General features: G+C 43.6%; 2 protein-coding genes across 5 annotated transcripts in view; both read right to left on the minus strand.

The window, feature by feature from the left end:
- FAT1 (FAT atypical cadherin 1) overlaps window positions 1-18,435 on the minus strand; it is a 142,685-nt gene that overhangs the window by 65,867 nt on the left and 58,383 nt on the right. For all 4 annotated transcript variants that reach the window (XM_078002554.1, XM_078002553.1, XM_015139660.3 and 1 more), the window contains exon 3: window positions 11,063-11,377. In XM_078002554.1, coding sequence (XP_077858680.1) covers window positions 11,063-11,377 — 315 coding nt within the window. The remainder of the gene's footprint in view (window positions 1-11,062; window positions 11,378-18,435) is intronic.
- On the minus strand, window positions 6,079-10,005 carry LOC144341041 (uncharacterized). Its single transcript, XM_078002754.1, has 4 exons — window positions 9,986-10,005; window positions 8,422-8,538; window positions 6,945-7,170; window positions 6,079-6,882 (listed from the first exon to the last, which is right to left on the minus strand). The coding sequence occupies exons 1-4, from the start codon at window positions 10,003-10,005 to the stop codon at window positions 6,217-6,219; spliced, it is 1,029 nt and encodes a 342-aa protein (XP_077858880.1). The 3' UTR covers window positions 6,079-6,216.

Genomic DNA, 18,435 nt, shown 5'->3' on the forward strand with positions numbered 1-18,435 from the left:
ATCTTGGTAAAAAGACTGCAAATAGGTAATTTTTTTTTAATGAATTCCTGCCATTGTAACGCGACTGGCCCGTCCTTTCCTTCCTTTGCAGCTATCAAATGTTACCGGAAACCCCTGGAAGTTGTTTGCAGCTTTAGCTATTTCCTATTGCACTTTGTTCAGTACTCGTTCCAGCCACAATAAAATGCCATTTACTTTGGTTCAGAAAAAAATAGTTGTAAAGTGTTACTGGACTAACACCTGATGGGCACCCAGTATACCTACTAGTTCTTCTACCGTTTGGTAACTTTACTACATGCTTCAGGGATTACCACACAAAAACTACACATCTCTACCCAATCTGTCTGCAATCACAAATCACATTTCCTACAGTAAACATAAATAATTCTATACTACAGTATTTTACATGTAAAGAAGCGAATAAAAAATGGACCACTGTATAACGCTGTCCTCTAAAAAGCATACGAAATGGAAACTGAGTAATTTGAGTATAACATCTCAACACAGAATAAGAGAATAAACAAAATGGGGGAACCGATAAAGACCTGCTAAGTATACTTAGAGCCAAGTGTCTGAGCTGAAATTGGGAGCTCTGAAAACTTCTTAACAGGACACATGAACACAAAAAAAGTATGAAAACCTCAAAATCTAGGAAAATTTATCTTCTAGTGAGAAACAATTACTTCCCAATGTGGAAGAGATCTAATAGTCTACTAACCAACCTGTGAAATCTCATCTGAGATTTCAACCTTGATAACTGATACTCTAAATGCTCTTCTTTAAAGAATAATTGTATTATTAACAACCAAGAGAAACAAAATACAAATAATCCTTTCTAAGCATTCTTGCTTACAGCAACGGGAGGGATTCAATTTTTACTTCAGATATATAAAAGTCTATCCCTTCAAAATAATTTTCAAAATTAGCAATCAATGAAATTGCTTAACTAGTCCCACCAGTAAATACATCAAGTCATCAGGAGTCAGGAAACCACCGTAGCTTGTTTTTGTGTGGCTGGCTAGTGAAGAATGGCTTTTGCATTTTTAAAGGGTTGAAAAAAACTTTTGTGATACATGAAAAGGACAGAAAATTCAAATTTTATTGAATTATTTATTTATTTGTAAAGTTTTCCTGGAACACAGCCGTGCTCACTCATTTCCATATCATGTACAGCAGCAGCCTCTGGGCTACAGTGACAAGGCTGAGTGGTATGACAGAGACTGAATGGCCCACAAACCCAAAAGCCCTGTGTGGCCCTTTATAGGAACAGTTTGATGACCCGAGGTCCATGGTTCATAAAACTAAGTTAAAAAATCTAGCGTTACTTAAAAGTTTCCCATTTTTGGTCTGATGGCACCATAGGAATAAGATTAGCCTGAAAAGCAACTATTATATGAAACAGAATCCCTCAATACAAGGAGTAGATACAAAACAGAAAAACTGGCTGCACAGCCACATTCACACCCAAACGCAAAGGCACAGGACGGAGACTGGCACCACGCACTGAGAAGCGGCAGCCAGGAAATTCACATTGCCTGACCTCTGGCAGCTCTGACCTCTGTGAAGTCTTCAGATTATTTGTAAAATGAAGAAAATGTAAACAAGGAACGCAGCAGGCTACTGGTATCTGCAGTAACCATCTCACAGGGCTCTTGTAAAGATGAAGTCTGTGGAAGCTGCTTGTAACAGACGAGACACGCTTGTCAAGTTCCTCTGACTCCTAACGAAAGTTCTGTTCCAGCCCTATCCAAAAGTGATGGCAAGACACAGCAGACAGGTGGAAGAGTGGTATAAAAAAACTTCAGAGAATAAGACAAAAAGGTGGCAAAAGAAGGAAAATTAGGCTTTCCTGGTTTCCCTTGGGCTGTCTCCTTCCAGCTCAGCTCTCCAAGGGAAGAGGCATGAGATAGCTGATGGAAGTCTGCTCAAAGAGAACGAACCGGCAGGACCAACAAGATTCTAACAGTGCAATGTGTGCTCCACGATAATGAGACGGGATTTTGAGTAAGGATCAGCCTCCAAAACACAGGAAACTTTTACTCTGCAGGTTGGGCACGGTGGCTCACGCCTGTAAAAATCCCACTTTGGGAGGCCAAGACAGGAGGATTGTTTGAGCTCAGAAGTTGGAGACCAGTCTGAGCAACATGGCGAGACCCCTATTTCTACAAAAAATATAAAAATGAGCTGGGCATGGTGGTGCATGTCTGTGGTCTCAGTTACTCAGGAGGCTGAGGAAGGAAGAACTTGGGCACAGGAGTTTGAGGCTGCGGTGAGGCAAATGGCACCACTGCACTCCAGCCTGGACGACAGAGTGAGACACTGTCTCGAAGAAAAAAAAAAAAAAATCACTCTACAGGATCGATGAAGGTTGAAAACCTAAGAAACATGAAGCTGAAATCAAAACACAAAACCTCCGTTAAGAAGATTCAGTATTTAACAAATGAGGTTTTTATGGTATATACATATTGAATTGTGTACTATGTGATTGCATTACCTATTTAAAATCTCAAGAGGACAGAAATACAGGTAGCAGCTGTTACAGAGCCTAAACCTTTTAAGATGCACATATAGACACACAGAAATCACAAACACAAACATACACAGTCAAAGAGGATGCCCTGTACCATTAACTACTAAACTTTTTAATAAATTTATTTAAAGTCATAAATAAAAGTCTTTCTTACTGTATTTGTTCTCAAAGAGGAAGATGAATGAGAAGAGGTAAAAAGTAAACATTGATTAGATAAAATCAGAAGATCAGTGAAATGGACAGTGAAAGGTATGTGGATATGCATATATATTCCTATAATAATGTGTCAAATTCATCAGTAACCACAATAAGGTGTCTTGGGGTTTTTTGTTTGTTTGTTCTTTGAGATGTGGTCTCACTCTGTTGCCTAGGCTGGAGGGCAGTGGAGTGATCTCGGCTTACTGCAACTCTGCCTCCCGGGTTCAAGCAATTCTCATGCCTCAGCCTCCCAAGCAGCTGGGATTAAGGTGTGCAACACCACACCCAGCTAATTTTTGTTTTTAGCAGAGATAGGGTTTCGCCATGTTGGCCAGGCTGGATTCGAACTCCTGACCTCAAGTGATCCACAAGCCTCAGCCTCCCAAAAGTGCTGGGATTACAGGCATGAGCCACCACACTTGGCCAAGGTGATCTTAAAAGCACAGCATCCAATACTGTTACAGAAAAATTCAAGATGCATATCCATGTATACAGTACGCTATCTGTGTCCAAAGGTGAGGAAAAAACCAACATATTCTTTCTTGCCTGCATACAAGTGAAAGAAAATGCAAACACTAGCTGTCTTTAAGTAGTAGATTTTATTATTCAGGTATGGTGAGACAACAGATGAGGTATGACCGCCAGTGAAAAGGCAATCTGCTACTTCCCCAAGAGGAGGCCACGCTACCCCCACTGAAGGTGGCAAAGGCTGTACCGGGCCACACGGGACCGTGCCAGGGTCGGTCTGGAGGTGGAAGGAACCGGGAAAGCTGGACTGAGGATCTCACAGAAAGGCTAGAGCGAGACGCTATGGATTGGCTGGTTTACGCAATTTCAAAGGCTCTGGGGCATAGCTGTCCCCAGTTGTCTAGCGCTGGCTCTGAGATGACCCGGGTATGACACAGGTGGTGGTGTGGAGCGGGACTCCGGACTGGTCAGCTTGTGTATGAAAGGCATGGTCCTGCACCCGTCATTTGCTATCCCGAGTCCCGGAAGGGGCAGTCCTTCCCCACTCAGTGAGGGCCCAGATGCCACAGCATTCAGGATAGAGAAAATAAGAAAATAGAGTGAATATACTAAGGAAGGGAACTGAGTGTCTGGAGAACTGGGTAAAACTTGACTGGGTATCTTCTTGTACTTTTTGTGTGTTTTACCATGTGATTGCATTACCTATTTAAAACAAGTGATAGAAATGATGAAGTGTGCTACCCACACGTGCACATACATCACAAACACACATCACAAACACACATCTGCCTTCCGGCCTTGCTGAGCAGAGTAAACTGATGTGAACGGTACTCCGGGGAAGGAGGACTGAGGAGTGCCATCCTGGCTACTGGGTACAACACAACAGCACAATTTGGGAGGGACAAAAAGTGCATATATATCCGTATTTCCACAAACTCCAGAAACATACCCAGGATATTGCTAAGTTTCCATTTAAAATAAACCTAGAAATTCAGTTTTTAGTCCTTAAAGACACAAAAACCCTGGCTAAGAAGATTCACTGTTTATTAAAGGAGGTGTTTATAGTCCATCCACGTTGATGGAGCTTCTAAACTTAAAAAGTCATCTTTTTCTGATTTAAATGCAATAGCTGACCTTCCACTTCTAGTGAGGGGATCAGATTTACGCTTTAACATAAAACTACCAAGAAGCAGACAAAATGAATGCACTGGCTGGTGACACGACACTAGACATCAGGCAAAGAAAGACAGGGATCCCTGAGAGAAACAGATGAGGGGAGAGCCGCGATCGCAGCAGCTTGCTGCCTTGAGACAGTTTCCAGCCAGCTATGCACCCCTAGGTGACGTCCAAGAGAAACGGAAGTAGGCGTCCACAGAAGGACTTGTACTCAATGTTCGCAGCAGCTTTATTTATAAACAGCCAAAACCTGGCAACAATACAAATGCCTATCACCAGGTGAGTGGATACACAAATTAATCTATCTACACAAAGGATACACAGCAATGAAAAGAAACGTAGTCCTAATACACGCTAAAACATGCATGAATCTCAAATAAACATGCGAACTGTAAGAAGCCTTACCAAAAAGAGTACATGCCACGTGAGTTCACGAATATAAAATTCTAGGAAATGCACACTATCATTTAGTGCTAGAAAGCACACCAGCAGTTGACTAGAGATGCAGGTGGGAGGGCTGGAAGGGGGAATAGAGAAGTGTGAGCAGACCTTTGGGAATGATGGGTGTGTTCACTCCCTGAGAGTGGTGGTGCTTTCTCAGGTGTAAAAGCTACGTCAAAGCTTATCAATTTGTAGACTTTAAATATGTGCAATTTGCTGTAAGTCAATTACACCTCAAAAAAGCTTTTTAAAAATAAAGATTCACTACTTGGTTTGTAGCAAAAACTTGAAAAATATCAAACATACAGATAAGAGAGTAAGACGGTGGTCTCTTCTAAAGGACGCACGTGTCTAAAAGTAACACTTCAAAAGTATTAATAAACGTGAATTGTAAGTTGCATATCAACTCCTCCAAGTTCAAAGCAGTAACTTTAAAAAGACTCTGCAAGCGTGGTGTCGATTTCCAGAGGTTGTTCGTGAATAATGAGACATGAGAAGCTCACACTAGTCGCTTTTGTTCAGGACTCCCTTTCTTCTCTGTCCTTGACATACCACAAAGCTGTGACGCTTTTGTTTGCAGGCGCCGGAGCTGCCAAGGCGCCAAACAATCTGAATTCTACGCTCCTGTCTCTCTTCCACCTGGAACAAGCGTGCAGCTTATGTTAAAAGAAGCACATTTACCCTATAACTAATAATGGACACAAACAAAAAATGTTATTAAAATTAGTGATGTCAACAGAAGTGTATATATCACAAAAGGAAAATGGATATGGTCTTCCACTTGTATCTCCTAAAAATGAAAACCCACTGCCCCCCCACTTGTAAACAATGTAATAAGAATGGTCTGAAATGCAGACGGACAGTTCTCGGCACCACAATTAAGCACAAAAACCTTAAAGAGAAAAAGCATTCAAAAAAGTTCACTCAAACTTGTTTAGAGCACAAAATTCGTAAGATCACTCACTAAACCCACTCCTAGGAAGGTTTCTGGTTGTGGCTTTTAAAATATTTTGTTATACTGTGACAAAAGGGTAAGGAGAGAAAAATATTGCCGAGATGTCTTCCTCTTTTCCAAAAAAACTTTTAGTGAGGTCATTTTATTTAAGTTTATCCAAAATGTTGCAAGGCACTTTATACCGACTCTCAAAAAAAGGTCACTTTTATTCATAAAAATAACAAATAACCTCTTTCACCCTTATTCCAGCATTCGAGGTTTTCCATTGAGTGTAGCCATCTCCCGTACACTTATTTCTTGGTCTCCAACTCACCATTCCTTCAAATTGCCCCCAACATAAAAACACCTTCTACCTCCTCTCCATCAATCTATTGTTACCACCTTCACAATCAGCCCAGTACCTGTTCCACAGGGCCTCATCTTCACAGTCACACCCACTGCCGGTTTCCTACTTCCACTGGACCCGTGAGAGCCCATGCCACACTTCCACCGGACCCGAGGGCCCATGCCACACTTCCACCGGACCCGTGAGAGCCTGTCCACACTTCCACCAGACCCGAGGGCCCATGCCACACTTCCACCAGGCCCGAGGGCCCATGCCACACTTCCACCGGACCCATGAGAGCCTGTCCACACTTCCACCGGACCCGTGAGAGCCTGTCCACACTTCCACCGGATCCCTGAGGGCCCATGCCACACTTCCACCGGATCCCTGAGAGCCCGTGCCACACTTCCACTGGACCCGAGGGCCCATGCCACACTTCCACCAGACCCGAGGGCCCATGCCACACTTCCACCGGATCCCTGAGAGCCTGTCCACACTTCCACCGGATCCCTGAGGGCCCATGCCACACTTCCACCGGACCCGAGGGCCCATGCCACACTTCCACCGGATCCCTGAGAGCCTGTCCACACTTCCACCGGATCCCTGAGGGCCCATGCCACACTTCCACCGGACCCGAGGGCCCATGCCACACTTCCACCGGATCCCTGAGAGCCTGTCCACACTTCCACCGGATCCCTGAGGGCCCATGCCACACTTCCACCGGACCCGAGGGCCCATGCCACACTTCCACCGGACCCGTGAGAGCCTGTCCACACTTCCACCGGATCCCTGAGGGCCCATGCCACACTTCCACCGGATCCCTGAGGGCCCATGCCACACTTCCACCGGACCTGAGGGCCCATGCCACACTTCCACCAGACCCGAGAGCCCATGCCACACTTCCACCGGACCCGAGGGCCCATGCCACACTTCCACCGGACCCGTGAGAGCCTGTCCACACTTCCACCAGACCTATGAGAGTCTGTGCCACACTTCCACCGGACCCGTGAGGGCCCGTGCCGCACTTCCACCGGACCCGTGAGGGCCTGTGCCACACTGCTGCACACACCAGTTCCTCTTGGTTATTTCACTTTTGTAGACGAACTTTCAAAGATTCGGGAAAATAATTTCAAAGTTCAGTAAATAAATACAGCCATGCACTGCGTAATGACGTTTCAGCTAACCACAGGCTGCATATACGCTCAAACTGTACATACGACCGTGGCTGTGAAAGATTAATATCATATTTTTACTGCACCTTTTCTATACTTAGCTATGTTGGACACACAAATGCGTTACAAGTGCCTGCAGTATACAGGTCTGTAGACTAGAACAGGCCATTCCATACAGCCTGAGTGTGTAGTAGGCTAGACCATCTAGGTTTGGGTAAGTACACTCTATGTTGTCCACACACTGACAAAATCACCTGATGACGCGTTTCTCAAAATGCATCCCTGGCATTCAGCCATGCGTGACTGTACGTGATGCACAAACACACACTTTAAATGATGATAAACTGAAGCACTCTCTAGCCTGCTGGACACTGAGGATAATCACCCGGGTCCCAAATTCATGTTTCCCACTAAGAAACAAGTAGATCCACTTTATTCCAGCAAATTTGTTTATTCAAAGGCACAAGTTTATCAATCTACTAGATTCTTGACTGTCTTATATTCATTAACAGAGCAACTGTAACACCTGCAAGTGGAAGCAGCTGAGGCACCTGTGCCCTGAATGACCCTGGGCGCTCCTGCACTCTACACACACAAGCCTTAACAGGGGTGCAGAAACACCCCGAATCACAAAATCGAAGAACCCGGAAGTCAGTTTGCCCCAGGATCCCAGAGGGAAGGCCTCCCTATGGCCCAGATCTCTTGATTTCCAGCCCAGTGATTTCCTTGCTCAGCCATTAATCATTAAGTAACACGATTTAGGGTCTCCAGGTGGTGCGATGGGTCAGTAACTCTCAAGCACTTTTTTCTGCCAGACAGACTTTCATCAGCCTTCCCAATCAAGCCGCCACGACACCGACCTACCTGTGAAAAGTCAGTCTGCTTTAAAGGCTGTGAGAACATGAGGCATCTGCACTTTGGGTCCTGAGGATCACACCCCAATTTGCTGCTGAGTTGGGGGAAGAGAATCATCTAGAAACCGATCTTATGAAGCTATATTTCCTATATTAATAATTCCCATGCTAAAATATGGTTCTTCATCTTCAGAGACTTTAGGTGATTTGTGGAACGTTGGGACTTCTTTACTAATCATAGTTTTTAACATACTTCACAACAAATACTGCTGTGTACTAACTATGGTATCCTCCACTATTACCTGACTTCAACTCGTAAGAAAAGAAAGCCTCTGGGTGCAGTCCACTGAATTTCCTCCTGCCGCCCTGCCAGCAGAATGCCTGTACTCCCACCGGGGCTGGGGGCTGGCGGCGGACACCTGGAGAGGGTTTACTCCTGCTGAAGGTAACAGCATAGAGCTGCAAACACCTTTTCTTTAGAGTTGTCAGAATAGAGAGATTTAAAGGGGAGAGGCAATGTCATGTTAATCATGTTTCTACAACAAGACATAACACCATAGCAGCCACATCATCATTTCTGGGGCCCCAGGAAGAACCCAGGGTTTTCAAGGCTCCCCACAGCAATGCTAAGCTACATCATCTCCTCAGTTTCTTTCTCCTACTCCTCAAATATGTATTATGCCCAGACCTATGCCATGTGCTTAGATATCCAAAATAATATTTATTGCTTGCTCATCTGTCTCTTCACAGAGGACTTAATCTAATCTAAAAGAGAGAAGACACAAGAAAATGGAAAACACTGCTTAGCCTAATTCATCACACACATTACTATAGGGGTAGTTCTGGTCTTGAATTGCCACCTGTGATATGACACACATGTGTGTTGTGGGGAGGGGTGTATATTTGTTTCTGTCCACGGTTTCTGGCTTGTCTCTCCCATACCCCTGTCACAGTCTTCGGTTATGTTGTAGCACTTTTTGCCTCAGGAAACAGAATCTCTGTCCGGACCACCTGCCACTCTCCTTTCACCTGCCAAGGCAGGACTCCAATCTGACTGTGCGTCACAAGCCCCTCATTCCAGAGAGGGTCCCGCTCCACATCCTGGAGGCGGAAACGCTGCAGACAGAGGCCAAGAATCTGAAGAGACAGGCCTCTGTCAGCCACATGTTGACATGGCTGTCCGTGCGTCAATCATGCCTAGGTAATGAAGTCTCCGTAAAAGGCCCAAGAAAGCAGAGTTCAGAGTTTCTGGCCGCTGAACACGCGGAGGCTACAGGAAGGTGAACAAGAACTTATCCAGGTGCTGGGAGGGTGGTGCACCCCGACTCCACTGGGACAGAAGGGCCTGTGCATGGGACCCTTGCAGACTTGGCCCCCGTGTATCTCTTCATCTGGCTGTTTATTTGTATCCTTTAAAATGTCCTTTGTAATAACCAGGTAAATATAAGTGTTTCCCTGAGTTCTGTGAGCTGTTCTAATAGAGTAACAGAACCCAAAGACAGGTCACGCGAACCCTCACTTGGAGCTGGTCCGTCAGGAGTTTCGGAGGCCTGGGCTTGCAGCTGGGGGGAGGAAGGGAACACTCTTGGGAACTGAGAATCTGAGGCTGTCCAGGCAAGAAAACCCGTCAGAATTGAATGAGAGCGCTCCCAAGGTGCGCGCTGCTCGGTGTGCGTGGAATCTCCCCCCAACCCCCAAGCACACGCTTGTTCACAGAAATCTTCCGTGAGGATGATTGTTGGGGTCTGGGAAGAGGATAGGAAAACATCTCTTTGAGGGTTTTTGTTCACACCCACATTGCATCAATCAAGGCTTTTACTTCTAGATTTCTCTCTCGAGGTCTGGGACTGCACTAGAGAGGCATACATTGTGGACTCCAAATGCATCCTCACAATGCTTATACACTTCTGACTTTCTTATGCTTGGCCATGCCTTCTGATTTTTCAGCACTTAAGTTTTTAGTTCACTTTTCCTTTATTTCACAAGGAGGGTGAACGCAGTTATCACTTGTGCAGTAAGGAACAAAGATTAGAAGTTTATAAAAATTTTGGAGGAGGATCTTGAGGTCAAGGAGCTGTCTTCTGGGAAGCAGGGGAGTCGGTCACAGACATCGATGGAAAAAATGTTAGAAGCAAAAGGCCTGGGGTGTCATTTCAGGAAAGCAACCGCTTCCAGTCTGAAAACTGTTTAATCCCAATCCCTTACCACCTGCACATACAGCACTGCTCTATGGGAGAACCTTAAAACATTACAAAACTAGCGAACTGTGAAATAAACTCTTTTAATATTCTTTACAAAAAGTGGACTTAGAACAATTCAAATTCTTAGCAGCAGTAGAATTTGCTGTAAATTTAAGATATATCACTAATTTAGGAGCTATTACTGAAATAACAATGTTTGCTTTTTAACCTGAAAGTGAAACCCTACTAATGAGCATAATTGTAAAATAGCTTTATAAAAGCAAACTCAAAGTTAAAAAAGCTAATTTTTTTTTTTTTTGAGACGGAGTCTCGCTCTGTTGCTGGAGTGCAGTGGCACCATCTCAGCTCACTGCAAGCTCTGCCTCCCGGGTTCAAGCCATTGCCATTCTCCTGCCTCAGCCTCCCAAGTAGCTGGGACTACAGGCGCCTGCCACCACGCCCGGCTAATTTTTTGTACTTTTAGAGGAGATGGGGTTTCACCGTGTTAGCCAGGATGGTCTCGATCTCCTGACCTTGTGGTCCACCTGCCTTGGCCTCCCAAAGTGCTGGGATTACAGGCGCGAGCCACCACACCCTGTTAGGCTAAATTTTTATCCAAAATAAAGGCTTATTTTGAATAATTCAAAAGGAAAACAATTTAACAAAAAACGAAAGCATGTAACAGATCAATGCTAATTCTTACTTTTCCCCCTAACAGAAGAGCATAAGCATGAACGTTGCACACAGCAGTATTAACACATACCTGTTTTAGGATGTACTGCGAAGAACCCCTGCGGATTTCCACTTGTAATTCTGTACACGAGCTTGTCATTAGAGCTCAAATCTGGATCGAATGCCTCGATCTGGACCACAGACACATCTTTAGGAGAATTTTCCAAGATTTCTGGGTAATAAACAGGCTCTGATGTCTGTGGGGCATTGTCATTGACATCCTCAACCTCTATGTAGATCTCTATGAACGATGAAAGAGGCACGACACCCTGATCGGTTGCAAAGACTGTCAGCCAATAATGGGAGGTCGATTCACGGTCCAGTCGATCTGACGTCTCTATGATACCTAGAGAGAAAAAAGAAAAACGTAAAGCAGCACGTCAACAACCAAAACTGCCAGCTTGAGAAAGTGTCAACAACTCCGGCTTACTGAGGGCTTTATATGCCTCTTACTAGGTGCATAACCTTGAGCAAGGTCACTAGCCTTTCTGTGACTCAGCTTCCTTTCTTCTAAAATGAGAAAACCATAGTATGTTCAACTAACATGCGTATAATGGTTAGAACACTTGGCACATAATACAAGCTATGAAAGTGTTTGTTATTAGAATCAGGTGTCAGGCACTAAATGGCGCACTTTAAAAATATTATCTCATTGAAGTGTCAAAATAGGTGAGCACTAAGAGATCATCCAACGGCCCAACACTTCATTTTTTGATACGTGAAGTTTATAGTTGGTTGAGAGATGTGCTGACTTTCCTGGAGGCTACTCAGGACGCCAGAGCCATGGCCCAGATCTCAGACCCCACAGTCCAGCAACCCCGCTCCCCACGCTGTGTCCGTGTGGCGGCCACTGTCTAAGGAAAAAGGCAGGAGCAGCAGCATCCTCCGGACAGCTCGGTCTGCACGCATAGCCCTTCTCACAGTGGCAAAGGAAACAAGGTGCAACCTTCAAAGTCCACAATAACGGGCTGCTCAGATCTCCTGAGTGTTGAGGTCCTTCCATTTCTTTCAATCGCCTCAAACAAATGGGAAGACAACCAGCATGCTATAAAAATATACACTCTTCAGCTACACTATAAACTCCAAAAGGGCAGAGGCCACGTCATCTTAAATACCAGTATCCCCAGCACCTTACATAAAGCACAATAATGTATTAAATACACAAGTGAAATCCGAAGTATCTTATACAGGGTTGACAGAGAAAAGTCCTCAACTGGGACCCAAACTAGGATACATTTCTTAGTAAGTCAACTAGCAAGAGATGAAATTATATGATTACAAAGAGGGTTAGAGTATCTGTAATGTTTTGGTCCAGCCACTGAAACCAGTCAAAACTTAACTTCAAGCCAGGAGTTACCTCCTCTGGGGATAAGAAGCAAAAATAGCCATTTCTCTTTGGCAAGTCCCACCTTTTTGTTCAGTGGTGCCGTCTCGCCCTTTGTCTACCAAAAACATCTCACTGCACTTGTTCTCACGGATTGATCACTCGGAACTAACAATACTCCCCGTGTTCTACACCATGGTACAGGCTGGACTCTGCAAATGTTGAAGCTCTAGAATCCCTGAAGTTTCCCATTAAACGCAAAATACTGTGAGAAAAATAACCAATTACCAATTTCACCTGTGCTCAGCAATGACCCATTTAGTTGACAAAAATACACTGTTGTAATTCATAATTTTGATCACACAAAATTAAATATTAACTTACTCCAGGTTAACATTAATATTACTCCAGGTTAAAATTAAATATAACTTACTCCAGGTTAATATCAGAAAAACTCATTTTTTGAATGAAGGATAATTATATCTAATACCCCCAAAAGGACTTACAACTTAAAAATAGAAAACTTAGCTAAATAAAATGTGAAATTAATGAATCTTTATTGCCATTCAAAAGCATTACAATGATTTGTTATTGCTTCATTAATTCATACTGAACTTCAGAAAGGCTGTAGAATACTGCTTCTAGAAACATGGAAGAAACCTCAGAACCAAACAAAAAGGACCTAACTGGTTCCTCTGCACAGCAGACAACTGAAAATGAGCTCAAACATATTTCCCTTGTTCTCTAACCCAAGCATAACCTACGCACACTCAACTGGTCTGCTAAATTAACAAAATTATATCTGTCTGTAGGCGCAAATAATAACCTTTCCGTTTCTCTGATTCATCACATCTCTCCACAGATACAAAGACGTCAGGGGATAACAGAATGTTCTCTCCGGGAGGATCACACATTAACAAAATGTACACAGCTCCCCCTGTGCGCTGCCACTTCATTAAAATGCAATAAAATTCACTTGACAGGTGAAGTATTATTAGGAAATCTCAAGAAGACAGGTACATGATGCTTTTATCTACCTTTTTTGAGTTCTAATCCTCCAACAGTTCATGCTTCTATCTACTGTTTTAAAATGTGCCCCTCCAAATGTGACATACAGGCATTTAAAAATGGTAATTACAGAAACAATTTGCTCAGTGTTTACTAAATGTCAGGCCCTGTGGTAAGTGTCTCATATGCATTATCTTCTATAATCTTTACATCCAGCCTGCCTAGTTATGTGATGCTATTAACTCCATTTCACTAACGAAAAACTCAGATTGAGAGAGATGAGGAATCTCCCCAGGGCCACGGTGAACGGCAGAGCTGGAGTGTGGATGCCACAAGTCTCTGCCTTCAGCACCAGCAACATCCTCGTCAGTCCTATGGCTGCTATGACAAAAGAGTAAGCAAAACTTCACGTGGTAGTTCGGGAAAGGTGAGTCAAACTTCCTACTTCATCCATCTGAAGTAGGAAAGTATTAAATGTTCACTCCTACACAATAGCTTTCTCTAATCTCAAGGGAAAAAAGAAATAGAAATGGAAATATATCACCAGCACATCTGAGGTGTGCAATCACAGCCAGAAACAGCTACGATTTTCCATCGTGCCCTATTTCTAGTTTGGGCCGTAAGCGTCCAGACTGCAGTGTGCAATTCTGAGATGGTTTCTGCCAGGAGCGGTCCCTGCCGACCCAGCCACTGCACCACCAGGGGGTGGGGGACGGCCACGTCCATCAGGAGGGGACGGTCAGAGTCCCCGGTAATCTGTGGATATTACTAAAGGTTAAGACTGACGCGACAAAGTGGCTCTATTCAAATATGGGAGAAAACTAGGATTGCGTAATTTGCAGGTAAAATAGTCAATATGAATGAGTGAGATGCTGGATGTTCCCATTGCGTGAATTCATGACTGTGTACTTTTAGAATGCCTATCATGACTGCTGAGATAAGCTTCTGCTTCAATGCATTTTAATTATTACCTCTTTGTAAGATAAAAAAATTATTGAATACAACTTAAGGAGAACTATAAATTTCAACTGCCAAAGGGAAAGGAGGGCACGTCGAAGAATCTCATCTTGTAACCAAAATCCTCAGATTCCTCATGGACGCCAATCACGTTACTAGATGCTTTACATGCACTAAATCACTGAAAGAACATGGAAGTTGCATGATTTTCATCCCCGCTTTAAACAAGAGGAAAGAGAAGCTTAGATCCATTAAGAAACTTGCTTAAGCCCTGGAGTGAGGAGGAAACATGGCCAGGGTCAACAGCTAACTGGTAGGATCTGGAGCTGAGCCGGACGGTCGGACTCCAGGCCTCAGGGTCTTCTCCACTGGGCGGTGGGCTGTCACCACCATCAATCAACAGCAACACTGTGGGACACCAAAGGTGCTGGGGACCTGGTGGGGCTACAACCATGAGGAAAGGCCACAAGGAGCTTCCCAGTGTGGAAAGAAGGCTCTTCCTCATTCGTGCAGGACAACAGAGAGGAGAGGATCTGAGGACTCGGCTCAGAGTTTCGGGGTTCAGTACCTAAGTGCTATTCTAGTCACGGCAGAAAACCTTTGTATATGCACAAAGTGGGTGGAGGGAAGCCTTAAGCATGCCAAGCTACTTTGTTTTCCACTTTTTAATCTGTCAACCCAGTTGCAAGATGCACTCTTCGGGAGCCCTGGGCAGAAACTTCCCGTGGACCTATCGCGCTAGCCCGAGATCTCTAGGTCAAAGCCCCGAAGCTTCCCATCTTGAATCGGGGGCAGGACGAAGGTCCAGGATGGCTGAGTGAGAGTCTAGACAATGTGCGAAGACAGACCAGGGGCAGAGCTAGCCTTCGCCATCTCAAAATCAAGCATTAGACTGGGAACGCCTTCAAAACCCTCCAGTGCAACCCCCTTGTTCTTAAAGAACGTTGAAATGATTTGTCCAACTCCAAGAAGCTAAACAGGTGTCCTTCAGAATCCAGAGTGAAGGATCTCCTTAATCAGGAGTTCATCCCGATCCAAACCATTCTTCAAGGGAGCCCTGGTTTCTGCAGGGAGTAACACACCGGCTGTCTCTGAGTCTGACCCAAAGCTGCCTTTGTTAAGTCACTAGGAGGTCTTGTTCCTACACTTTACCATCCTTTCCCCAGTCCTTCCTAAAGCCTCAACTGGCATTTACAGATTACAGACAGATTTCTTCTGTAACTTCAGCAGTTACCTCAGTTCCATAAAGGAAACAAATTTTCACATTTCCATCAGGAAGACTTCTAATTAGTGCCTTTAACACAGAGAAAAACAAAAATAAAACTAAGGACGTCCAGCCATCACTGGATGTGAATCAAACTGTGGTCATCCTCAAACCTCTATCCCAATCTATTTCTCTTAATCCGTGAATGTCTACCAATCAACTTTCAGTAAGTACTTTTTTTATATAGTGGGTTATAAACTCATGCTGGAGACAAAAGGAACCAACAAAAACTATAGTTTTTACAGGTATCTTTGTATTTACACATATTCACTACCTCATCTGTTTGGGCACCTATGTATATCCACCCCCCCCACACTCTCCTCTGTGATCTCCCTCCTATCTTCCGCATCTCCTCCTCTCTGCGCTCCCTTCCTTCCACCTTTCTGAAAGCAAACACAGCATGCAGCCAGCAGGTGCGTGGGCCCAGGCTGTGAGGAGGGAGGGGTGCAGCCCAGGCCTTCCGCAGGATTCCCTTCAGCCAGACGCCAGGAGCAACAGAGCCGTGAGAGGGGTGACACGGAAACTCCGCCACTCCTGTCAAGAGGTCGCCATGCACACGCAGTGCGAGCGGTCGTGATGCTGCTGCGTGATGCTATGACGTGAATTTGGAGCACAGAAGACAGGTTGAGACAGGCTTCTTACGTGTGCCACTCAGCAGTGCCATCAGAAGTCATGCCTTTACTGGAATGAAGCATTACAGAAGGAATAAATGCCTAGCTTTCCAACCTTGAGAATACAATGAAGTTGTTAATAACCCGAAAAATCTGAAAGAAGCCGGAAATTTGGAGTTATTAAGTAAGAATATTTATCATTCCAAACATACATACTCTCCAGGATTTCAAATCCACCACCAGATGTCACTATGGAAACTCATTTTAAATATGCATACAGTGGAGAACTAGATTGAAGGGGAAAATGTAATTTCTAAAAGAGCTTGACCAATATAGTTGAAAATACAGTTCACAGCAAAATTTCTTTATGGAAGGATTCACTAATGCCCACTTATTTAATTAAACAGATGCTGCTGTCTTTCCACAGCCTGATTATTCAAAGGTTATAGGGTTGCTCCAATAAATGGTTCAAAAGTAAATCAAAGTTTGAACTAACTCTACACTCCCTGCCACTGCTGGCTACTGCTGCTGTTAAGGAAGAGTCTTGGATCAGGAAAGGCCAGCATTCCCTCCAGCTGACACAGGTGGAACAGGACTCTTGCAACACAGTAATTTTTAAGGCAAAAATAAAGTTACAGCTATGATGTGTGCCAAAAATAATTTAACTGATTCAAATTCCCATGGCCACAGAGTACCTTTCCTCTGAGAATTTTCCTATTTTCTTTGTTTAACAGGCCTTGGTTCCCAGTCAAGCCTTAATGCCAAGGCTTTCAACAAAGCCTTGTTATTTCTGATTCTTCAGCTATTTCAGCTCAAAAATACTTATCATCAGCAACAACCCAGCACCATAAATGTGCAATATATCACGTCACATACTTAATTTTTTAAACTTTTCATACAATTGCTTAAGGCAGCAACTGTATTAAAAGCTGCTTTGTTCACTCACAAGAAAACCTTAAATGTGAGATATAATTTTAATGATATTTTCCCTCCAGGCAACAACAGACTACTAGAAACTCTTTTCTCCAATTCAATATCCTCAGCGTAAACAGAGTAACTCTTTTGAAAATAAGCATTTTCCCAAATATGAAAACAATACTCACTGAAAAAGAAGAGACATACCATCAACACACTGGAGAGCCAATCTCTCTGTTGCTGCAATTAATCTATAAATGGTTATTCAATTTTTCCTGCTAATTATGCAAAGACTAAACATCTCCGAATTGTCATATTACATGTTAATCACTAAAAGACAACAATTCTTCCTTAAAATCAAATTTTAAAAGTAGACTGTAAGCTTCCTATTAGAATGCAAACTTCTTAAGGACAAAGAATTGCTACGTGTTTGGTTCAAGGCCGGGTCAACAGTGAGTGCTTAAGAAGCAGGTGTTAAAAGAAGGCTATCCATTACACACAAGGAAAGGATGAGAAACAGTCACAGGCAAGAGGAGCCCAGAGAGAGGTAACTAAATGTCATGTGGGAGCCTGGACCACAGAAGGCACCTTAGGTAAGAACTCAGAAAATCTGCATGTATTATGGAAACGTCACGTGGGAGCCTGGACCACAGAAGGCACCTTAGGTAAGAACTCAGAAAATCTGCATGTATTATGGACTTTAGTTAGTAACAATGTACCAACACCGATTCTGTAATTGTAACATCTTACATGCTAATGTAAGATGTCAACAACAGGCGAAGCGGGGCAGGGAGCAGGGAGTTACATGAGCACTCTACCTTCTGCTCCACTTTTCTGCAAATGTTTTATTTTTTTAAAAAGGTTGTCTATGAGAGCTCATAATATGTAGATTGTTTCCTTCCTTCAATTAAAAACTTTTTTGAACTTACCTGTTTTTAATCTCGTTTTCATTAAATACTAGATTTAGACTGATAATGTTAATATTTCTACATCTTGATGATACCTTGAGAGAGCCTCATGTGTGTACAAGAAACTTTACATGTTAAAGGCTAAAGATTTAAATAACAATCTAATTCAAAATATAATTTACTGTAAATTAAGAAAAAATTATTACTTGTTTTGCCTATTATATACGAAGAACAGCTGTAAAATGAGTTTAATATAAAAAGCAAAATTTCTGCAGGTTAGCCTTTCTTTAAAATAACTGGGCCGGGCATGGTGGCTCATGCCTGTAATTCCAGCACTTTAGGGGGCGGAGGCCAGCGATCACCTGAGGTCAGGAGTTAAAGACCAGCCTGGCCAACATGTTGAAACCGCATCTCTAC

This window comes from Macaca mulatta, chromosome 5, assembly GCF_049350105.2.
Source record: "Macaca mulatta isolate MMU2019108-1 chromosome 5, T2T-MMU8v2.0, whole genome shotgun sequence".
Taxonomy (NCBI): domain Eukaryota; kingdom Metazoa; phylum Chordata; class Mammalia; order Primates; family Cercopithecidae; genus Macaca; species Macaca mulatta.